Genomic DNA, 22,365 nt, shown 5'->3' with positions numbered 1-22,365 from the left:
ATGCGATTTATCTGTTGTCATCTGAGAGAGTCGTGACTTTCTTGTGACAAATCGCACACGGCTGCTAACACAAGGAAGCGCAGTGTGCAGTTGAAAGGCATGGTAGGAACCAGGAGTGTCAAAATTAGTGCCTTCATTTTGAGTTCATTTAACATTACTTCTTCTCCTTCTCCTCTATTTTTTTTTTTAATACAGCCCTTACTTGGAAAGCCTGTTCTGGGGGAATTCCAGTCAAAATTTAGCAGGAATAAATGTAATAATAATGCAGATATTTGTGGAGACTGGGGTATCATTTTAAAAATGTGCAGAATTTCACAAGTTACTTGGTGTTAAAGATTAGATTAGTTCTTAATATGAAAAGAAAAATGCACCGAGCTGGCACCAATGTCTTACAAATGCAATTATGCCATCTAGTGGCAGAAAAATGACCTCCAACACAAATCAATATCACACAGTTTTTTTTTTACAGTACAGTACATCTCTGTTTTATGAATTTACTTATCAATGACTAAAAGATGCAGCCATATTTCATAGCCATATTTATTTGTCCCCATTTTTATGTTAACAAAAGTATGAGGTTAGCATTTGCGATTAAGCGCAAGTTAACTATTGAAGTCATTGGATTAGTTATGATTTAAAAAAAAATGTAACCCCGAATAGCACATTCCAAAAAGTGAAGAAGACATCGGCTGTATTTCGGTCCCTTGCAGGGTTTCAATATTTTATTGAAAGATTTCATTTGAAAATTTCAAGATACGTGCTTACAGAAATTAAGAAGAGCAGCAAAATGTTGCTAATAAACGAAAAGTGGCCATTACATTTTACACTACAGATTGAATGTCTGTCACTTTGATTTCATGGTCGAAAAGTATTTGAAAACGTTGATAATCTTGCAATTTTGGACAAAATGGATTTGAGTCATTTGGACGCAGCTGGTTTGCTGCTTAAACAAACTCAATTAAAAACCAATGTTAGTCGATCAATCAATCAATCAACCAAACCAATTTAGTCGTTTGCTGCCTGCAAAAACAACCAATTGATTGCTTGGTTCAATTGAATCCATCAATTTGGGTCAATCAAACTTGCAGAATGTCACTACGTACACCGGCGCAAATTCACATCAAAGCCAAAAATGTCTACTCACAAACAATGCCACAAGTACACGTCGATAACACGAGGCGATGTCAACTATGAACGATTTCAACATGTGGACGGTACGCGATTATATAAGACATCCTCGTCCATTCCGCGGTTTCCCGTAACGTAAGAACATTTTCCAGATGTAGCCTGGTGAGCGTGTCTGCCTTTTCAGTCTTGTAAAACACGACAGCTGGAGCCGGAGTCCGCCTTATAAAGCCCAGAGTGCAGACAGGATGACGGAGGCGCTCCACTTTAGTCGTCGTTTCAAAAATAAATACTCGGCGCTTTAAAAGCACTCTCAAACAAAAAGGCTCGGATTTATACGCGCTATAACTGTGCGGACACTTGGAAAATGTGTCGGCTCCATCCACGCACCCGCACCCGCACCCGCCCTTAGACGCCTGAGTGAATCACCCAGACGAGGATGGAAAATATACCTGCCCCCCCCCCCCCCCCCCCCAAAAATGGCGCTTTGCAAACACCATAAAAATACAAATCTGGATTAGTCTTTTTTTTTTTTGCTTTATCAATAACAACAATAATAATAATAATACATAAATATATATTTTACAGTAAAAATGGCGATTATTTTTTTTTTAAATAATAGAAATTGTAGTTTTTTTTTTTTTTGCTAATACTGTATAATGATTTCTCAATACCAAAATCAAGATTTATTTAAACAATACAATTTATTTGAAAATAAAATTGATGATTTTTAAAACTAAAAATGTTGATTTAAATTAGGGGATTAAAATATATAGTAATAAAAATGTTTTATTATTAGAAAAAGATTCATTAACATGACTTTAAATATGTTATGACATTTAAAAAATAATAATATTTTTTTAGAAAATGAATAAGCAATTTAAATACTACAAAATAATGTTTTTTTTAAATAAAAACTATATAGCTATAATTTATATATGTATATAAATTTATATTTTTATTAACATGATTAAAAATAATTTGACATTTTTATAATTATTTTTTAGAAAATTAATCAGGGATTTAAATACTAAAAAACTGGATTTAAAAAATATAATTATTAATTGTAAAAAAAAAAAAAGAATTAAATAATTAAAATCATGATTGATTTTTCAAATTAAAAACTGAATATAAAATAAATATAAAAAGATTTTCTATATTCAGTAATAAAAATACAATAATGAAAACCATGCTTTAAGATTTTAAAACAAACTTCTGAGTTAGGCTACACCACGTGGACCCTTCGAAAACATGTCCTCCCCTCCTGCAGCGAGACGAAGCTTGGAAATAGACCTGTCCCCCCCCCCCCAAAAAAAAAAAAAAAAAACTGACTGTGAGTGTCTGTATCAAAAACACCTGGAGGGCTTTTATAAAATAAAAAAAAAGGCTTTGCTAGCGCAGAGGTGTCGTCACTCTCGGGGGCCTGAAGCCGAGGCCTGTCTTCCGTCTTTATGATGCTAATTGCACACAGACACACTGAGCCGTCAGCCTACAGTGCGAAAAAAATAAAAATAAAAACACATCTGACACGTAGCGCCCAAGAAGAAGCCCACATTTTCTTCTGCCTAATCGTTGAACAGATGACGTCTGTATCGATTCCGTCTCCCAGAAGCCAAATAGTTGCGTCGGAATGTTGGAAATTCGTCTTTCCGAGGGTGGCTTTTAATTAACAGCTCAGCGGGACTCCAACAAGTGTGACAATGGCACACTTGTCATGTCCAGACGAGGCGGCGCTTAACAAAAAACTCATCAAAACCTTCCTGAGATGTGGAAAAACCCAAATTCGATATTTTATGTATTTCTTCTATATTTGCATTGCTGTGATGGTCACAGCAGAGTCGCTAAAACGGTTGTTCTTCTGTACTAAGCTCAAATAAAAGCAAAACAAAGTCAGTGTATTTGTGGAATTGCTCCGTGTTGCAATTTCACTAAATGAAACCCGATAACTTCAGCTTTCATTTAGCGAAATTCCAACAAAGGAAGCTTTACCCTGATGCGTCCTTGTCAACCGACAAACACACAAAACACACAAAACACACAAAACACAATCATCCGTACCCAGCCAGGTGACGAACAGTCAACGGCGGGCCACAAATTACACGGAGCCCACGTTGAGTCACCCGCAGACTTCCTGATGCCTCATTCGATTCCCCAGGGGGGGGGGGGGGGGCGTGGGGGGGTACGGGTGTAGGTCATTAGCCCCGCACTGGTTTTAAAATGATCCGCCCGAGGCCACGTTGCCGGGACAACGCAGCGACATTTCTTCAGTTCTCAATTCTTCGTTGCACATTTCGGCTAGTGTTAATTTCGACAACTAAACAAAAAGAATTTCTCACATCAGGATTTTCAAAAGTAAAAATCTTGATTTCAATAATGGGATAACAACTATATAGTAATAATATTATATATATGCTGTATATATATATATATATATATATATATATATATATATATATATATTAGGGGTGTGAATTGCTGGAACCTGGCGATTCGATTCACAGCTCACGATTCGATTCGACACGATTAATCCCAATACGAATCCATAAATTGATTATTGCGATTTTTTTATTTAACTCAAATTTAGAAAATACTAATCAGTAAACTTGTACATTTTTTTAATGTGAAAATTCAGGCTTATAACTGAGCCACTGCATTTAACAAACAGATTCAGTCAGTTTCATGTTTGAACAGCACTGAAATAAAATATTATGGCTTAATGTTCCATTAATATTTAATTTATTTATTTATATAATTTTTTAAACACCCCCAATATACATATATAGTTTTAAATGTATATTTTGTTAACATTAACATTTCCAAAAAAAAATTTGGGGGGTGTGCTGACTGGTTAATTCTGAACACAGCCACATCCCCAGTTATGAGGGGGGGTGTACACTTGTGCAACCACATCATCAGATTTTCTTCTTTTTTTTTTAACTTCCCCATTCTACAAAAAGCTGGCTACAGGGGTATGTCGACTTTTTATATCGGCTGTATTCCCAGGCATGTCCCGAATTGTTACGGCAAGCTCGGGTTTGGCCGTGCGCATTCACCTTTTTCAGCGGCGAGCTGCTGACGCGTTTGTGAAAAGCGAGCGGCGAATATGCAGGGGGGGGGGGGTGAATGCAACATCTCACTTTGCTGGCTGTGCAAACGACAAAAAGGGCTTAATGCCATTTTGCTGCAAATTGTCATGTCGTTTGCCAAAAGAGCGATCGCACCTTCGAAGAATCCGCACGATTCGTCTCTTCAGTATCAAGAGTGAAGCGTAAGCAGCTTAACATATTTGATGACACACACGGCAAGATCTTATTGACTGCTGAGGGTAAATAACAGGAGCATGCGAGCTCGGGAGCCGCTGTTGTTGACCGTCGTCAAAGCATGCCGGGTCAAAGGTCACCCCGGCGCTGTTTTCCTTCCAGCAGGCTCTCGCATTGAAATCAAACAAGAGCGGCACAGCTGCGGTAACAGTCTCGGTCACCTCCCGAAGGACACCCACGGAGGACAGCCTTTCATCCTCAACCGATACCCGGCGGCTGAAAATCACCTCATCACTCCTGATTTCACATCGGATTTCAAACTGTGACTTGACGGCCAATTTTTAAAACCCATCTGAATGTGAAAAACTGCCGCCAAACTCTCCTTTGAAACCCAAACCTTGTCAACAGGCGGTCGTCCATTTCCTAGAAAATTCCATTTCCGGGATTCAAATGGGATTGGACCCCGCAGGCGCCAAATGATTGACATATCGCTTTTTGCAATGCAGCCTGCCAGCATTTTTAATCAATCAGACGCTTGCTAATTGTTATGCCCCTCCTGCACAGTAGTTGGCGCTGTTTACCTCACTAGGAGTCTGGAGAAGAAGAATCTCCCCGGTCACACGCTCAATAGAAATGCATGAGCTGAATGACCAACGGAGACGTGAAACAGGAAACAGAACTACGGAGCGGCCTTCCAAATTAAAAGCATAGATTTCAAAATAAGATATTTAAACATCACACACAAAACAGCTCGAAGAATACTTAACACTAAGTATATATATTGCGGGATTTAATAACATTAATAACATTATGTGGCTGTAAATAAAGTAGTAGTACGAGGAACTTTTTTTTTTTCATAGGGTGTGTGGAAAACGAAATAAGGGGACAAAATGTGACTTGTTCCTTAAACAAATTAAACTAAACAAGTGTGTTTTTAATTGATTAAATTAAAAGCATGGCTTTCCAAACAGCTTGAGGAATTCTTAACATGGTAGATATTATTAAATGACTTGAAGCCCGATTGTATTGAATTGAATTCTTTGCACTTCACTGTATTCCTTAAAAAGAAGTTTAACTTGTACAACCACATATTTTGATCGGGACTTGTTTCAAACTACATTCATTTTATTGTGTGCTCTATGCAAAATGACTTTTATGAGCAAATTGACAAAATGTAATTGCTATTAATTTCAATCAATTTTAAGGAAATTTGCTGTAGTTGGGATATAAATGTCATTAAAAAATATATCTGTCATTGTTTTTTGGAAATTTTATGTATCATAAGTACTAATGTATCGGCACTTGGTATCGGTATCGGCAAGTACTCCAAAAAGTGTCATCCAACATCCCTACTAAAACCCCCCCACTTCAACTTGCTGGGTCAAACGTGCCGCTATGACGCAGGGGCTTTTTCCGACTCTGCAGCCAGCCGCGTTCCCACGCAGCGCAAAGCGTTTTGATGGCCTTCTCAAAGATCCTTGTGCAGGATTTGCTCCCTTTTGTGATAAAACACAGCAAGTGGGGATTTTTCGGGAATCCGCTCGAGATCGCTCCACGCGGAGTCAACCGAGCCGCTGTTTGATCTTCGCGGCCTTATCGCTGCTCTCCGCTTTCCACTATTGTCTTTTGTCCACAGATGAATAAATAACTCGGTGTAGGTGGAATACGGACTGCGTGCTGGACAGAGGTTCACTGTGACATGTTTTTGTCCATTGTAAAGATTCCTCAGCCCCGAGGGAGGAGGGGGGGTTACTGCAAATGGCGTCAAACGCAACATTCCGGTGAAGCGGCTATCTCAAAATGTGCATTCAGTGACGCTGTCAAAGTTTAAACTTGGAAGCACTGAAGTGTTTTAGCAACCAAATGCCTCAACAGACTTACATTGAGGGGCTGTTGATCCCAATTGCTCGTCACATTACTTACATACATCAAATTTTAAACCCACACATATGTCGAAACAAAGGGTATGTGACACTCGCCCTATTTGCACTTCGCCAGTCACTAATTCAGCTATTTGCGTTATTCCCCCCACCCAAATGTACTTCAATATAAAATAAAAAAATTGTTGTCAATTACATTCAACACCTGTTTGATAAACTGGCACGACAAAAAAAAATCTCTAAAGACAAAATAGTAAAAATGTTATCAACTTGTACAGAACTCGTACTAAGGAGAGAAAAATCACATTACATGTCGTTAGCGCTAGCAAGCATTAGCTTAGCCTTTATGCTAGCAAAGGACGTGTTCCCATAGCTTAGCTAATGCTGCAAACTAACTAACAAAAATATACTAAATCAGATAATAAATTTGAGGGAGCACACCAATTTCTGTTTTTACAACAAATCATTCTTGGAGCCGATGAGAAGCAATTCAAACCATCTCAATCAATCAAGATCTCAATGATCTTGCGGTTGACTTCAATCTCTATTGACATTTTACGTCTTGTCGTTATTCAGAGGTGGCAAATCGAGGTCCAGAAAGTAAAAACCCTGCCACAGTTTGGCTTTAGCCCCTGATGCTAGCTAGCTAGCTCCCTAGCAGGTAAACGAGCACCTTGAAAGCTAGCTAGGGAGCTAGCTAGCTAGCACCTGAAAGTAAAAACCCTGCCACAGTTTGGCTTTAGCCCTTGATGCTAGCTAGCTAGCTAGCTCTTTAGCAGGTAAACGAGCACCATGGGAGCTAGCTATTCAGGCTAGCTAGCTAGCACCTGGGGCTAAAGCCAAACTGTGGCAGGGTTTTTACTTTCTGGACTTGGATTTGCCACCTCTGTAAGTAAGTCTATTTTGACAAAGGAACAAAACAAAAGTGCAAGTGTGTCTTTTCATATAGAAAGTAAATCTATAACTAACTTTTTTTTTTTTTACTTATTACTTCCCACCACTGGCCTCTTCAGAGCACTCGCGTCACATGAGCCAGACGTGCAAGACTTGAGCTCTCAAGTGGGCTCAAGCACTTTTAAACTAGCCCAGCGAGAGTCTGTGCCAAACAACATCCTGGAGTTTTTAAATGCGACCGTGATGTCCCTTCAGGTCTTATTTACTGTAAAGAACGACAGGAGACGAGCCGGCGTTGTTGTCCAACACTGTAATGACATGCTCTGTACAAACGCTGTCATTTGCTTTTACGAGACATAACACATCCGTCAAGTACACACTCTGCCATGCGCTTAGCAGAGGCTAGGAAAAATACTGATTCTGCTTTAACTTTTTCTCTCCACTAGATGGCAGCAGAAAACTTCAAAACATCTAGCCACCATTTGTTTTGCATAGAAGCGTATTGCATTCACTTGAGAGAAAGAAAAAAAACTCTTGTTTTTCAGACAATTTTTTGGGGGCGAGCTTTGTTTTGTTTTTTTGTTTTGTGTGTGTAATTAAAAAAATTTGAATAATATTTTTTTTCTGTTTTACCAATTTTTTTTTCTGTCATAAAAAAATTAATATTCCAAAAACAAGAAAAAAAATATTCAAAAAAACTGAAAAAAAATTAGTAAAAAAAAAAATCTGTAAAACATAAAAAAAATAAAAAATCGGAAAAACAGAAAATAAAAAAATAAAAAATACACAAAAAACAAAGATCCTTCCCAGAAAATTAGTCAGAAAAACAGGAGGGTTCGTTTTTTCCCCCAATGCGCTTTCGTAGTTTTATACAGTATAATATCGTTAGGGCTGAACCATTTAGAAAAATAATGTGATTGTGTATTAGTTTTCCCGCAATATTATAATTGCAATTTAATATGCAGTTATTTTTTGAAGGTCGCGTCCAATTGATTGACGCCAAATGAATCTGTATTACAACAAATAATATCAGATTTATTATGCACAAATGTTTTGGTCTTATAGTTGACAAATGAACCATGACTTCATGTGAAAAACATGAACGAGCACGGTACGGTCATGGAACAAATTCATCTTCCTTCAAGTTAGCACTCTACTGTAAGCTGATTTGTGGGAAAAAAAAAGCTTCAGTGTTTAGTGCTGGACACTCGCAAACAGCACAGCAAGACACAAGTGGGGAAAAACACTCCCAAAAAAAAAAAAAAAAGAATCTCCTCTCCATTAGGTCCGTCTCATTTGGACCCAGTCCCAGAGGGGACAGCGTGGGGTTACCGCCCTCTTTCGGGAAGAGTCAAGAGGGGAGCCGGAGGTATTGAGGGGGTGGTTGACGACATCAGAACAAGGGCCCCCACCGTGAGAAAGCCCTCTCAGGAACCTCCACCATAAAAAGCGCGCCCTCGCTTAATTAACGGCCCCAAGACTGCCACAGGAAACGTCGCGACAGGAATTCTTGTTACATGGGCAAATGTTCATCGCTGCCACAAGGGGGCACCCAAGCTTAAAGAGATACTTGACTCATTGAGCCATTTTCAGCAGGAAAAAGTTCATATTTTGTCTATAATTAAACTACTAACTAATTTTTCTTGTCATTACCTACTTCCTCAGCACAGGTGATGTCATCATCAGTCGACAGCAAGTGGAAAAATTAGTTTTTAAAAGGTATTAATTGTACATGAAAAATAATGACTTTATCAAATAAATTCTGGACAAAATATTAACTTTTCATTGCTAAAAATGGCTCAATGAGTCAGCACAGTGCCTTGACTTACAAGTTTAAACTGTCCCATGATCACTTGCATCTCAATGTTCTTCATTGAAATGAATGGAAATGTTACAGTCTCAATTTAATAAAATTTGGGGGCGGGGGGGGGGGGGGGGATACAATTCATCGCAGTCTCAATTTTAAAAATATATATATATTTAGCATCTGAAAAACAAATAGCATTCTAAATGATACCATAATAAACATGTTATCTGTGCTGTGGAGCTTTAAAACATTTTTTTTAAAAAGTAACTAGTCTATTTTGACAATGTTGACTTGGAGTACAAAGTTGTGTAAATTCAAATGTAGGAAGTAAAAGTAAAAAGTCATCAGAAAACAAAAACAAATAAAGTACAGAAACCTGAAAATGTTTTAGTACAGTACAGTAACTACACATTTGCATTTAGGGACTTTCCACCATTGGAGATAAGCCAGCGCAGTATGCAAAATACTGTATGTAACCCCCCCCCCCCCCCCTTTTCCGTGTGTTCCAGTTAATATGTGACCATGCCTTTCTGTTACAGTGTAGACTGGACAATTTGCAAAATGTGCTCATCAAGTCAATGATTAGCCAGGCTGCTTTTGCACATGTTGAAGTGTCACCAAACAAGCTGCACAAGCTTGGAGGAAAGGATTGAACTCGCGCTGCCACCTGGTGGCCCAAACTATGAATCAAGACTAGCTGAGCTTTTATGGAGGCTTGTATTCATATTACCATTGCACTTTATACACTAAATATACATGCATACTGCAATGGCACGTTGACAACGCCTCAATTTGGCTGAAACTGCTATTTGAGGGAGATAGCAAATAATCGAGGCTCTCTAAAAAAATTTTTAATTGGCTACATTAATAGCTTTAACTAAAACACAACTATGAAAAAAACACTATCATTAGAAAGTCACATTACCCTTAAAAATGAATAGTAAGCTGAATGAATACAAGCTAATCACATTGTCGCGATTATATATTTTATTCCCAGTCGCTATTTACTTCGCTTCTGAAGGGAGCAAATCAAAATCTGCATGACAACGATGAGCGCATAAAGCCCTCGCTCATGAATAAAAGATGAAACAGGCTCTCTCGCGAAGCAAGCAAACGACAACAACGCGGCCTCGTCGCTGGGTTCCGTGTTACAGTGTTTGTGTGGCATGCCAGCGCACCATTGAGGAGGGTTCGAGAGGCAGACCAAAGCATCCTCAGCGCTTCCCAGCCCGAGGACCCGAACGGTGCAACAAACTGCCACCGAGTCCTGTCAAGCCTGAGTGCTCCTCAGTGTTTGGCACAGAGTAGACCTCCACCAAGGCCAAACAAGAACACATTCTGTCGCGACCCCCGGGACGTGATGTTGAAGTGACGGAGCTTCACTTTGAAAATATGTGAATTTGTCATTTGCAAATATGCGGGCAATTATTGCAGTTAGACCAATGCAACCTTCTTTTTCTTTTTTTCCTGAGAGAGCTCAGTATTGTTCAATCGGTAATCTTACCGATTCAAAAATGGTTTTAGGTGAACTAATGAATGCACACTCACACGCACGCACACACATGCACAAACACATACTCACCCACATACAAAATAAAAAATGTATAAAAAAATTAAATAAAAAATATTAAAAAAAAAAAAAAGAGCAATGATGATGACATGTCAAATTGGTAAAATTACCGAATAAACAATACTGAGTTCTCCAGAAAAAAAAAAGAATCCCGCTAGAGTCGTGAAGTTGTCAGGAGACCCGAGGAAGGATCAAAGAAAAGTGAAATCCAGCACCGACCAGACACCACCTACTACCCACCGGGTTGCCAAACGGAATCTTTCACCAACCCCAGAAGCATAAAAATTCCAACAAATTAGGGAGACCTCAAGAGAGACCAAAGGAAAGACTAAAGAAAGGAAGGAAGGATAGATGAAGCAGATTGTGTTTGAATTTCGGTAGATGCTGGTGTGGTGGATCTGGCATGCATGAAAACCTCCACCGTCGACCCCCGGCCAGGACTGGGCTAGCCCCCCCCCCGGCAACACCCTCGGGCCCCGCAGGGGCCACTGGGAGAAAGTGTCGCAACCTTCTTATGCAACATCGTATTGAGACACTTCATTCTAATGGGATCCAATAGGCCGCAAAAAGGACTCATCGCTCATCACATTGTCAGCAATGTATTCATGTAGCAATATGTTCAGGTGTGCCTTCAGGTCAATTAGGCACTGAAACTGTCGTTTTTTTTGTGCAATTAGAAAGGCAGTCAAACTCCAAAGTAATACAGAGGCCCGTTCGGACTGTTCAAGTGCGCAACAGACTGAAAACAGTGGAAGATTTCCAGGAAATGAAAATCATGGAAACATTCCTTCGCACACCAGCAAGCCGCCCTCTCATTATTTGCATCTTTTGTGCATCGTCTTGTCATCTGTGGTGCTTGACCTTAGACTTGTCCTGGAATTTTATTTTATTTTTGGGGGTGGGGGGGGGGGTCTGCCCTTCTCACCACTAACTCACTTTCAACCTGCTGTGTCAACAGGAGGCTGGAATGCAGGCGTCACCACCGCCACCGCCGCCGCCATTTATGCAGATCAGCAGTCACTCTCTAAATACTCGCCGTTATCTCCGGCATTTCATCATGCCAGGTGAGGCCGAGCAAAAGGGGCTGAGGTACGATTGGCATGAGGCCAAAACGCTGAAATTCAAATATTACGGATAGCAAGATTCCTTATTTTGGGGATTTGGGGGGGGGGGGGGGGCAATTGTTTAAATACTTGACTTGAGAGTAGGCCTACTGATTAAAAACACGGCCAAAGAAGACATTTGTGAAAATCTTGGCAAAAGTTAAATTAGCTACATATTATGTGGCATAATCTCACTCAGTAAAGCAATCATTTACCCCTAAAAATAAAGAAATGGCAGCCAGACTAATGCTTAGTGTTATTAACAACAGAGCAGAACATTGAGTTCCTAAATTTGGAGCGTGGTTATTTTATCATAAAGACAGTGGTGGCAAATCCAGGTCCAGAAAGTAAAAAAAAACTGCCACAGTTTGGCTTTAACCCCAGGCGCTAGCTAGCGAGATCCCTAGCTAGCTCCTGGGATGTTCGGTTAGCTGCTAGGGAGCTAGCTAGCTAGCTAGCACAAGCGGCTAAAGCCAAACTGTGGTAGGTTTTTTTACTTTCTGGACCTGAATTTGCCACCTGTGCTTAAAAACATGCATTGCGCCATTTTGAAATGGTCATATGTTAAGATAAAAGATATTACTAGGAAATGCGCGGTTTGTCTGTCTAGATCATGCTATGTAAACACGGCACACATAGAATTAGCACTGATGCTAGCATATATGAGAAGGTTGAGTAAAGTAGGTGATTCTGGTTGTTGTGACAAGGAATAGTCAATCTTTAAACTGCCTAAGCGCCATACAAAACTCTAAACTGTACAGTAGCATTAGCACAAATGCTAGCACTGGAAAACACAAGAGGTGGACCACGCTGGTCCACCGATATCATCGGCAAGCGATATGTGATTGTTGTGCGCGTACATGTGGACGTCTTGGCCACATAAACACTGCGTAGACAGTAACTCTAAATGCTAACATTAGCACAGATGCTAGCACCAAGCAACATGAGAGGTGGACAAGCCAGGTCCGCCTGTATCTTGAAATCTTCAGCACAAATGAAATCAACATAAATGTTTTGTGACATCTAACAATAACCTTACATGGACAAAGGCTACCTGACTTTTCATTTTGAATAAAAGCACTTCTTCAGAGCTTAAATTGAGGCTTTGCCATCACAACCATGCGTCTGTGATCTGAACGCGTTTGGGGTGGGGGTGGGGGGGGGGGTGTCTACATGACGGCACATGTCCCGGCCATGTCAAATTGCAACCTTTCCCCGACCAAAAGTAGGGCGTGTCCAATACGGCGGTGAAACACGTGACACGTCCGACGAACCGCAGCTGCTGAGCATGACTGGAAAGAATGCTGCCATATGGACAAAAGTATTGGGACGCATTCCACTGACAGGATGTGGAAATGTCAGACAAATGTGAGTCTGTTTGTCCCGTTAGCAGCTTGAGGCCATGATAACTGGCCTTCTTGCGCAAGAGAAATAAACCCAATGACAAGGGCAAAAACACAGTACACAAAGTGTCGCGGTTACTGCGAATGCTCCTCGCGCCAGGTATTCATAATCAACTTCGCCTTGCGCAGTAGAAATAAACAGCACACATAGAAACAATCCGCGGTCATAAGCACACTCGGTGAATTTATGTGTCATACTAAATGCAAACGCTCTTCACAATTCCTTGCACAATGGAAATAAACGCAATAACTAGAAACAGCTGCTCGATAAGGAAAATAATAATAATCATGATTATTTTGGCAATAACTGAAACCACGATTATTTTTTTTAATTTTTAAGCATTTAAAAAATATTAAGACCAATTAAAAAAAATAGAAACACTATAATTCTGTAAGTTCCTTTTGGATGAAATTTTTTTTTAAATCAATTATTTAAAAAATAATATTTTTTAAAAGGTGCAAACGTATACATTTAAACAACTCCCAAAAAATTATTAATAATTGAGGAGTGTAATAATTGAAATTGTAATTGAATTTTGATAAATTGCACAGCAACAATTAATGCAATGACTCCTCTCACCAGTTTTTAATCATAACGGCCAACACAGTAGAAATAAACTGAACGACTGCAAATAAATCACAAAGTCCCCCCCAAAAATAGCTCACCGCATGCACACCATGTGTGTGTCATGATTATTGATATGGCTCTGCTCAGAACGTGTCATGATGCAATTGCTCCTCTCTCCAGTCATTTATGACAACCACCACCTTGCACAATAGAAATGAACAAAACGGCTAGAAATAAGAGTGTGAGTAAGTGCCCCAATATTTGTGTCCATATAGTAGGTCAAACATTTCTTTGATCAAGAGTGAAGGCGATGCGACAAAAAAAGACAACTTTGGCTCGTATTAGTAAGCAAACCTTTGCCTTGTTTACCTCCGTAAATCTCCAGGCCAATGTCAAGAATCACGCTAGCAAAATGAAAGCCGCGTCGGAGCCTCGTAAAGCCGTCAGGGCTCCGTCGGTATCTCATCGGTGTTTACGCGCAGTGGCTTCCCACCTCGTTACGTAACGCAGACTTATCTGCCTCTCTATTGTCAGTCAATAGGAATTATTTACTGCACCCGCAACACCCTGTTGTTGGCTGAAGGTCAAGTTTGTCGGCATGCGCACACGCACCAGCCAGCACGCAAAACTGGAAGCGACCTTTTGCCAGAGACAATCAGCTGATATGTGAAAAGGAACACAACAAGCTCAGTCTTCATTCCTTCCCACGTTGCCTCCCTGTTAAGCCCTCGAACGCTGCCGCAATGAAGGATTGAGCTCATTTCCTTGTTGTTCGCATTGTTTTTAGCGTTAGCATTTCTGGCTAGGGTGGTACAAATTCCAGAAATTGTTCAAAGTTGTCCGTTTGCTACGACGGCGTATTAGGGGCCAGTGGGCCACGTATTTTTGTATTTATTTATTTATTTATCCATCCAGCCACCCGTTTTCTTAACCGCTTGTCCTCACAAGGGTCGCGGGGGTCGCCGGAGCCTATCCCAGCTGGCTTCGGGGTTGCCAGCCAATCGCAGTTTATTTATTTATTTTTTTACAAATTAATTATTTTGGTAGTATATATATTAATGCGTCGGATTTAATTCCCGCGCTTGCGGCCTGTTTTTTTTTTTTCATACTCGCAATATCAACCCGGTTGAGTGCATTGTGGGTCATTTTGAATGCCCTACATTTTCGTTCCCTAGATATTCGGACGCCACTACAAAATGGCGTGACCCCTAAGTAGGGCACTATAACGGGAGTTGGGTTCACATTCGGACACAGCCACTGTTTATAAAATACAAGGCAGCTAGCGTGACAACACTTCCTGATCCCCTATCAGCTGACTAACACTAACCAATCAGAGGCTAGCATACTTTAGGTGAATGCAAGTGAATGACGGAGAGCAGCAGATTGGACACATCAACTTAGATACTTATACCAAAATGTATGAATGTGTAATTAATCATTCTGGAAACATAAATGTACAAGTAAATAAATATTTTAACAAATGAACTTAAATGCTTGATCGTCAGGGTCTGGACATTCGCCAAGTGAGGCCTCTTTGTCGCTGGGCGTACCAAACGCTTCAATGAGCGAATGCTTAACATCATATGGTTAATCTCTGCTAAAGCAATTACTATTTCCTTATTTGAAAACCCGGCCGAAAAGTATTGGCACAAACATCCGAGTAGTACGCTACGTGTATTTCTCGTTTCTTGAGTTTTTTTCTCACAAATCTGCCACTTAATAAACTTGCAAATTTGCCACTTTATAAACTCGCAAATTTGCTACTTTGTAAAGTCGCTCATTTGTGAGTTTTTTTCTCAGAATATGGCCCCCGCCGTCTAAAAAATATATATATTTGTACTCCGTCGTAGTTGTCATATCTGACGGGCATTTTTTTTTTTTAAGTCCTGGTGACAGTTTTGCCCCTCACTGATCTGATGCTGCAACTGTGCTGATTGTGTGGACAAAAATAAATGCTTTACATGACTTTCCTTAATGGTATGAATAATTCCCGTTTTTTTTTTTTGCCCCTAAATGCAGCATTTGCACGTGCCTGTTGAATATGACACCGCAGTCATCATTCAATGATCCTCATCTCATCATTCACATGGAAATTTCCAATTCGGAATACAGTATTTTCCTGATTCCCCAGTTTACTTTGCCAAGGAAACCTAGTGGAAAGTTTCCAATCCATGACCACGTTATTTTCCTGCCTCAAGCACAGCAGACACTTTTGCCTTCTTGAGCATCTTTGACTCCCGCAAAACTGAAGGGAAAGGGCGATGACTTTTGTATATCCAGCGTTGTCATTCAAATCAATGTTATATAATCAAAGAGAAGCACATTGATTAGTCGCTAGCATTGTTTTTAGCATTAGCATGCAACCGAGTCCAGCCGGCCCAGAAATGCCTTCCTTATGATTCGCCAAGTTTGAAAGCTCACCACTAAAAGAACTTAAAGTGACAGTGTTTAGAATTTAGTGCCATCTAGTGGTCACCTAATAGAACGTAATGACCTACAATCGAAGCACAAGCACTATGGTGCCTCAGAGAGACCACACTTCGCAAGCCTACCACCAATTACTACATTCACAAAGTTCTTCTCCTTCGGGTATCTGTAGCCATCTAGTGGCAGAAAAGTGACCTCCAACACAAATCAATATCACACTGTTTTTTTTATTGTACAGTATTTTTTTTAACTCAATTTTATTATTATGAAATGACTGTATCAATGACTAAAAGATGCAGCCATATTTCTATAAGTTTAGCATTTTCTCCCCTTTTATATTAACAAGAGTATGAAAACTTGGAAAAAATATTGTATTGTACATTTAGAACAGATACAAAACTTGCATGAGTTAAATATTGAAGACATGCGATTAATTACGATTAAAAATTGTAATCGCCTGACACCCCTAGATTATATAAAAGAAATGTATGTTGATGTGATAGAACATAATGTTTTGCATATTACCGGTAATAATGATTTTTTTTAAATGAAAATAACATTGAAAAATCAAAAATGTCTACATATTGTCCCTTTTAGAAGACTTTAAATAAAGAGAGTTAGAGTGAGTTTAGCGTTAGCATTCCTACTCCACGGACTTTGCAACAGTTTGAAAGCGCTACTGAAACCCAAAGTACTCAAATGGAACAACTGTTGCATTACTCAAAGTACACAGTTTTTAAAAATTGCCATCAATTGTAAGCGCTTTTTAAAAAATTTTTTATCATAAGCATTCCTGGTCCACCGACATCTAAATGCCTGCTTTCTCTTGTTTTGTTTTGACAGTCGGTTTGGAAGCAAGATAGTGACACATACAGGACATAAGTGGAACAGCAACGGCTGAAGTTGAAAAGACTATAAAAATATGTTCCATTGTCCAAAAGACAGAAAACCGATACCCCCCGGGACTTTTGTGGAACAAACGACTCTCGTGTAGTAAAAACTAAAAGTGGTCAAACAGTAGCCCAACTAGCCAATTCCCAGCATTCCCTCCAGTGTGGCTTTTATCAGCCCCCCCTTCCCCCCCCCGTACCTCCAGCTATCCTCTTGAGGAGCTGCTGCCTGGCAATGATCCGTCCCAGCCTGTAGCCGGAGCGCCTACGGTGGTGGTCCATCCTCAGGTAGATGTCCCGGCTCTCCGGGGTCATGCTGCCCAGACACTCGCTGCCCGAGGACTCCTGGAGTTCTCGAAACATGTCCAACATGAAGGGGGGGGGGAACAAAAAAAAACTGAGCTCTGGCTAAAACAAGCCAAGGAGAGTGCCTGGTACTCTTCACATAGAGGTGCAAAAATCCTAGAGTGAGCCGAGTGGGACGGCACAGAGGGCGGGGGGGGGGGGCAGGAGCGGTCACGTGACCCGAGGGAAGGCCAATGGCGGCGAGGCTGTGGGAGTCCCGCCCGCCTAGCGGAGCTGAATTCAGGGTCTGTGTGAAGGCCTGTCAGCACGGGAGGGAAATATAAATACTGCTGGAATGCCGACCGAGTGAGTAAGGAGTGCAGTCGGGTGTGAGAGCACTTGTAAAAATAGTGCTTGTGTTGTTGTTGGGTTTTTTGGTGTCTTTTTTTTGATTTGTATTTAGAATCCACCCTGCTCAAGAACAACTCGTCTAGTGTGGCTGGAGTCAGGCGGGGCCCAGGAAGTGACCCAAGAGACCGTGGTGACACAACAGCAATAAAAAAATAAAATTGCTGGGTGGCGAATATGGCTGTCAAAATTAATCCATTAATTGACAAGTAATCGAATACCAAATTAATCGAAAACTTATTTTAATAATCGAGTAATCGTTTGGAGACATTTTTTTTTTAAATGGTCAAAATCCTCTGATTTATTATATCATATCAACAGTAAATGTTCACTGATTCACAGATGAGATAGCTTCTGTGTTTAATCAAAATAAGACATTTGCAAAACAATGAACAAACTGTTGTACAACATCAATCCCCACTTTTTTTAACCACTATATGCGAATACAAAGCATGAAATAACCACCAATGGTTAATAAACTGTAATCACGGGGAGAAAAAACAAACAAAAAACACTTAGCTAGCTTAGCATCAGGTGCTAAAGCCAAGCTAGCATCAGGGGCTAAAGCCAAACTATGGCAGGGTTTTTACTTTTGGGTACTAGCTTGCTAGCCTGAATAGCTAGCTCCCATGGTGCTTGTTTACCTGCTAGGAAGCTAGCTAGATAGCTAGCTAGCATCAGGGCCTAAAGTGCTGGCAAATCCAGGTCCAGAAAGTAAAAATCCTGCCACAGTTTGGTACACGAGCACCATGGGAGCTAGCTAGGGAACTAGCTAACTAGCACCTGGGGCTAATGGCAAAAAAAGCCAAACTCTGGCAGGGTTTTTAATTTCTGGACCTGGATTTGCCACCTCTGTTGAGCCTTGGCACCGCACACTCAGACCATAAATAGAACATGTGCCATTCCTCCATTTTACGACCAGCCTCCTCACACCTGGATTAAAGTCCACATCCGGACCCACCCAGTCCCCCTCAGGATCCAGGCCACGTTCCCAGCGACGGTGCCGCTTTCTGCTACACAGTCCCCGCCTGTGTCCTGTGTCGTTGCGCAAGTAGCAGCGTGGCGCCGCGCCGTCGACCGCGTTAGACACACTAGCCCGTCTGTACGCCGCCACTCGCCACCATCAAATCCACTCCAGCTTAAGCGCACAAAGAGCACAATTCAGCAGCACACTTGAGGGGTTTTCATAAACGTCTCCGAGGATTAACCCCCACGCCAACGGCACGCTCGCGCACACTCAGGTTTTTTTTTTTCAGCGGCGGGCGTCACCCCGCTTGGGTGATTTCATAGGGCAGGGTGCAAACACCTGACTTCATTCATAAAATCACTACGCATGGTGAGAAAAAAAAAATGCGTGGCAGCACATTGGCTGGCATGCCGTGTAACCCCCCCCCCCCCAAAAAAAAAAGACTCCTCGACTCTTCCCGTGTTTACTTCCTCGCTAGACGTCTAGACGGACGCATTCCAACACCGCGTTTGTGCCTCTCGTCTTACGGAATCCACCAGCAGCTCATAACAGATGACAAACGATATGCAGGAAGTACGTTTTTGGAAACAATAAACTTGTTGTAATGGTAAGGTCAAAGGTCATATGCGATGCGCTGTACACATTTAAAGAAATGATACCACAGTGGTAAGCTGGTTTGACACAATCAAACGTGTGCCAGCACGCCTTGCGTCCGCGCTGAGCGACTTCTACAGGGAAGACAAACGGGCCTTCGTCAGCGCAGGTGCTTCCACTCACGGTGCGTCACGTCGCGTGTGAATCGCCGCAGCTGGCAGCTCGGAGGGAATTCAATCGATTAGCAAAAAACGCTACACACACACACACAATGAAAATTGAGACAAATTGTTTGTCCCACTTTCATATTCTTAAAGTCTGCAAAAGCCAGTTAAACAGACGCGTCGACTACGTTTTCTTGAATGATTAGCAAATCGGAGCATTTCAGTCTCTCAGCAAAGGTTCGATTATTTGATGTGCGTAAAACATTAAGCTGAAAGATTATCCTGTGGTTTGCACACATGCAGATAAGTGGGATGATTTTTTTTAACCAAAGCCAGCAAAGGCCAGACTATCGAAAGGTGTCTGAAATATTATTTTTGAGCGATTTTCCCACATAGAATAATAATCTGGCCAAAATTGAGCATTTACTCGCCCTCTCCTCTCAAAGTCTGCAAAGGCCCAAATTCTGTGAGATGTCTTCAAATGCTGAATAATTATCTTGTGTGTTGTGAGGTTGGTCTAAACACATACCGATAATTGGGCCCAATTTGTTCATTTCATTACGCATATTTTTATCTGTAAAATGTATAACTTCGTTATCATAACTGACTTTTTTCTTCTAAAAATGGCCGACTTTTTAATTAAAGAGATACTTTATTTTTTTATTTAACCAGTTAAAACGTTTGAGAACTAATTCTCAGATACACGTGAAACCCAATCCTTGGAAAGGTTTTCCCCCTGTAAAGGGTCCCCGGGCCCAAAAAGTTTGCGAATCCTGGTGTGCAACATCTGGACTGCATTAGCATGACTTCATCTCCTCGTAGTTTGCGTTCCCACGTGAACGCAAGACGTGTGACTTGCTACTCGGGCGATTGCGTCACACTGCAAGATGTGGATGCTTCCAAAAATCCATCCGTTTGTTGTGGCTCACTTCCTCATTAGGGTCAAAGGTGAGCTGGAGTCTATCCGCGATACGTCCTGGAATACACACCAATAACCACTCATATTCGCACAAATAGACAATATGGAGTCTTTAGTTTACCCTGTGAAAACTGTATAAACAAGAAGGCTAGACTAGATATTCAAACCCTGAATCCTTTGACTGTGAGGCAAACCTGGTACCCACTTGACCAGCGCGGGGCACGCGCCCATTTTTGTCATGTTAAATCTTATATATGATAAAAAAAAATATCTTACAACTTCTGGAACGTTCCAATGCAAAGATAACCCATTGGCGCCACCGTGTGGCCACGTCAGGCCCGCACTTGCATCCGTGCTCACAAAAAACACCTCCAAAGTTTCCTCCAAGTGAGCAAAAGGCAAGAAATTGTTCCACTTTTTCCTTTTGTATACAAACGTGAGAAATATGCAACAATGTGTGTATATGCCACCAACGTGGCTGACTTTGCAACAATATAATTGTCACCACCAAAAAAATGGCTGTCCTTAATAGTACACACCGCGACGTCCTAAAATTGACGTGAAAAGGCCTACGACGCGCCAAGCCTCCCGAATTGGAGCGCACGAAGACGGGCTTCCTTGAGGCCACCTCACGCGGGCTCGTCACTGACCTGCCAGCCGCCGCTCGCGGACATTCCTCCAGATTAAGTCCCAAGCTTTGGACGTGGAGCTCCGCAGCTGCTCGCTGAAGGACCGCCGCAGCTTCAGCGTGGCCGACGTCCGCTTAGACGTCATCGCAACTCGGACATCATCAACACGGAAAATCCTCCAGTCGCTTGATGCAGAAAAAGACAAGAAATCCCACCTCGATTTTTTTTTTTCCCGGTTAACTTTCAAATGTTTTCTCCTCTCCAGCGGCGCGTGTCCGGGTGGGGAAAAAAAAAAAAAAAGAGTCCACGTCAAATTTGAAACGTTATCATCACGCGGAGGAAATGTAAAGACATATTTGTGGACGACTTTCACACTTCCCACCAGATGTGCGTGCGTGCGTATGTGAGGAAAGCCACGCACGGCGAGAGCCTCAAGTCGTGATGCGTTCACTGACTGTGGGAAACGTGTCTGATGACAAAATATCCAAATGACGGATGAACGTATGTGAATAATGGACTTTGCTGTACTCACGCTCTGCACTTATGTAGAATTACAACATACTGGAAATAAAATGCATTGTTTCAGCTCATGTACTTGTTCAATAAATAAATAATAAAAAGCACAGTCACTGAATCTGAAATGTACTGAAGTACAAAAGTAAACTCACATTGTGAATAGGAGAAATTGTATTTTCTTTCAAATAAAATTTCAGTGGAGTCATTTTCAACAGATACAATTTTAAGTCCAGATCTTAAAAGTAGAAATCCAAACTCAGAACTGTAGCAGCTGAAAACAAACAAATAACATAATATAAATATTAAATATTAATTTACTTTTAATATTCTGGGCCACTCTTCCCAAGTGACGTATGCCCTTAAACAGAATTCATTTCTGGTCCTTTTTAGCCATGTGTGAAGCATTTTGCATCATTTTCTCTCCGGACAATTTATGCTGCATTCGAGGATGGTCGGAAGTCGGATTTATCAGAGTTGTTTTTTCCCAGTTCCGACCTGAAAGAGTTCGAGGTGAAAGTAAACAACCAAAATGGCGGATAGTGATATTTTTTATTTTGGTCCTAAAACTCATTTTGACCGCCAGCAAACTTGCCTTCTCGCAATTTTGCTTCATATTTTGTTTGTATCTTATTTCATAAGCATTTCATACAGTTCAGTAGTTCACCGTATAATTTCATGCCGGGAGATAGCGAGCGGCATACTGTCACGTACGTTGTGTTACGGGAAGTTATGTCAAATATTTAGGAATGAAGAAAGCTATCTATTTTTATACTCAAGTAAATTGTGTCATCCCATTCAGAGTGACGTGACATTGTAGTCCGTCGGGGAAATCGGGGAACGTTTTTGTTTCCAACTTCGCAAGGGGAACTTCCGAGTTCAAGGCAGCGTTGCCGTACACACGTCCTGGTTTGAACTCGGATAAGTCCGACTTCCGAACATCCTCGAATGCAGCATTA

General features: G+C 41.0%; 1 protein-coding gene across 6 annotated transcripts in view; it reads right to left on the bottom strand.

Annotated features, from left to right (window-relative positions):
* Positions 1-22,365, bottom strand: part of stard13b (StAR related lipid transfer domain containing 13b) — a 68,128-nt gene that overhangs the window by 21,735 nt on the left and 24,028 nt on the right. Inside the window, exons 1-2 of one of the 6 annotated variants that reach the window (XM_077565628.1) lie at positions 20,915-21,027; positions 17,128-17,272 (exon numbers count right to left, since the gene is read on the bottom strand). The exons of 2 other annotated variants lie outside the window; for them this stretch is intronic. In XM_077565628.1, the coding sequence (XP_077421754.1) occupies positions 17,128-17,272; positions 20,915-20,938 (169 nt within the window). In that variant the 5' untranslated portion in view covers positions 20,939-21,027. Of the gene's footprint in view, positions 1-17,127; positions 17,410-20,914; positions 21,728-22,365 lie in introns of those variants that run through there. 3 more of the 6 variants (XM_077565631.1, XM_077565630.1, XM_077565627.1) reach the window with 3 other exon arrangements.

Source organism: Vanacampus margaritifer, chromosome 5, assembly GCF_051991255.1.
Source record: "Vanacampus margaritifer isolate UIUO_Vmar chromosome 5, RoL_Vmar_1.0, whole genome shotgun sequence".
Lineage (NCBI taxonomy): Eukaryota > Metazoa > Chordata > Actinopteri > Syngnathiformes > Syngnathidae > Vanacampus > Vanacampus margaritifer.
This window is presented reverse-complemented; position numbering and strand designations above follow the sequence as displayed.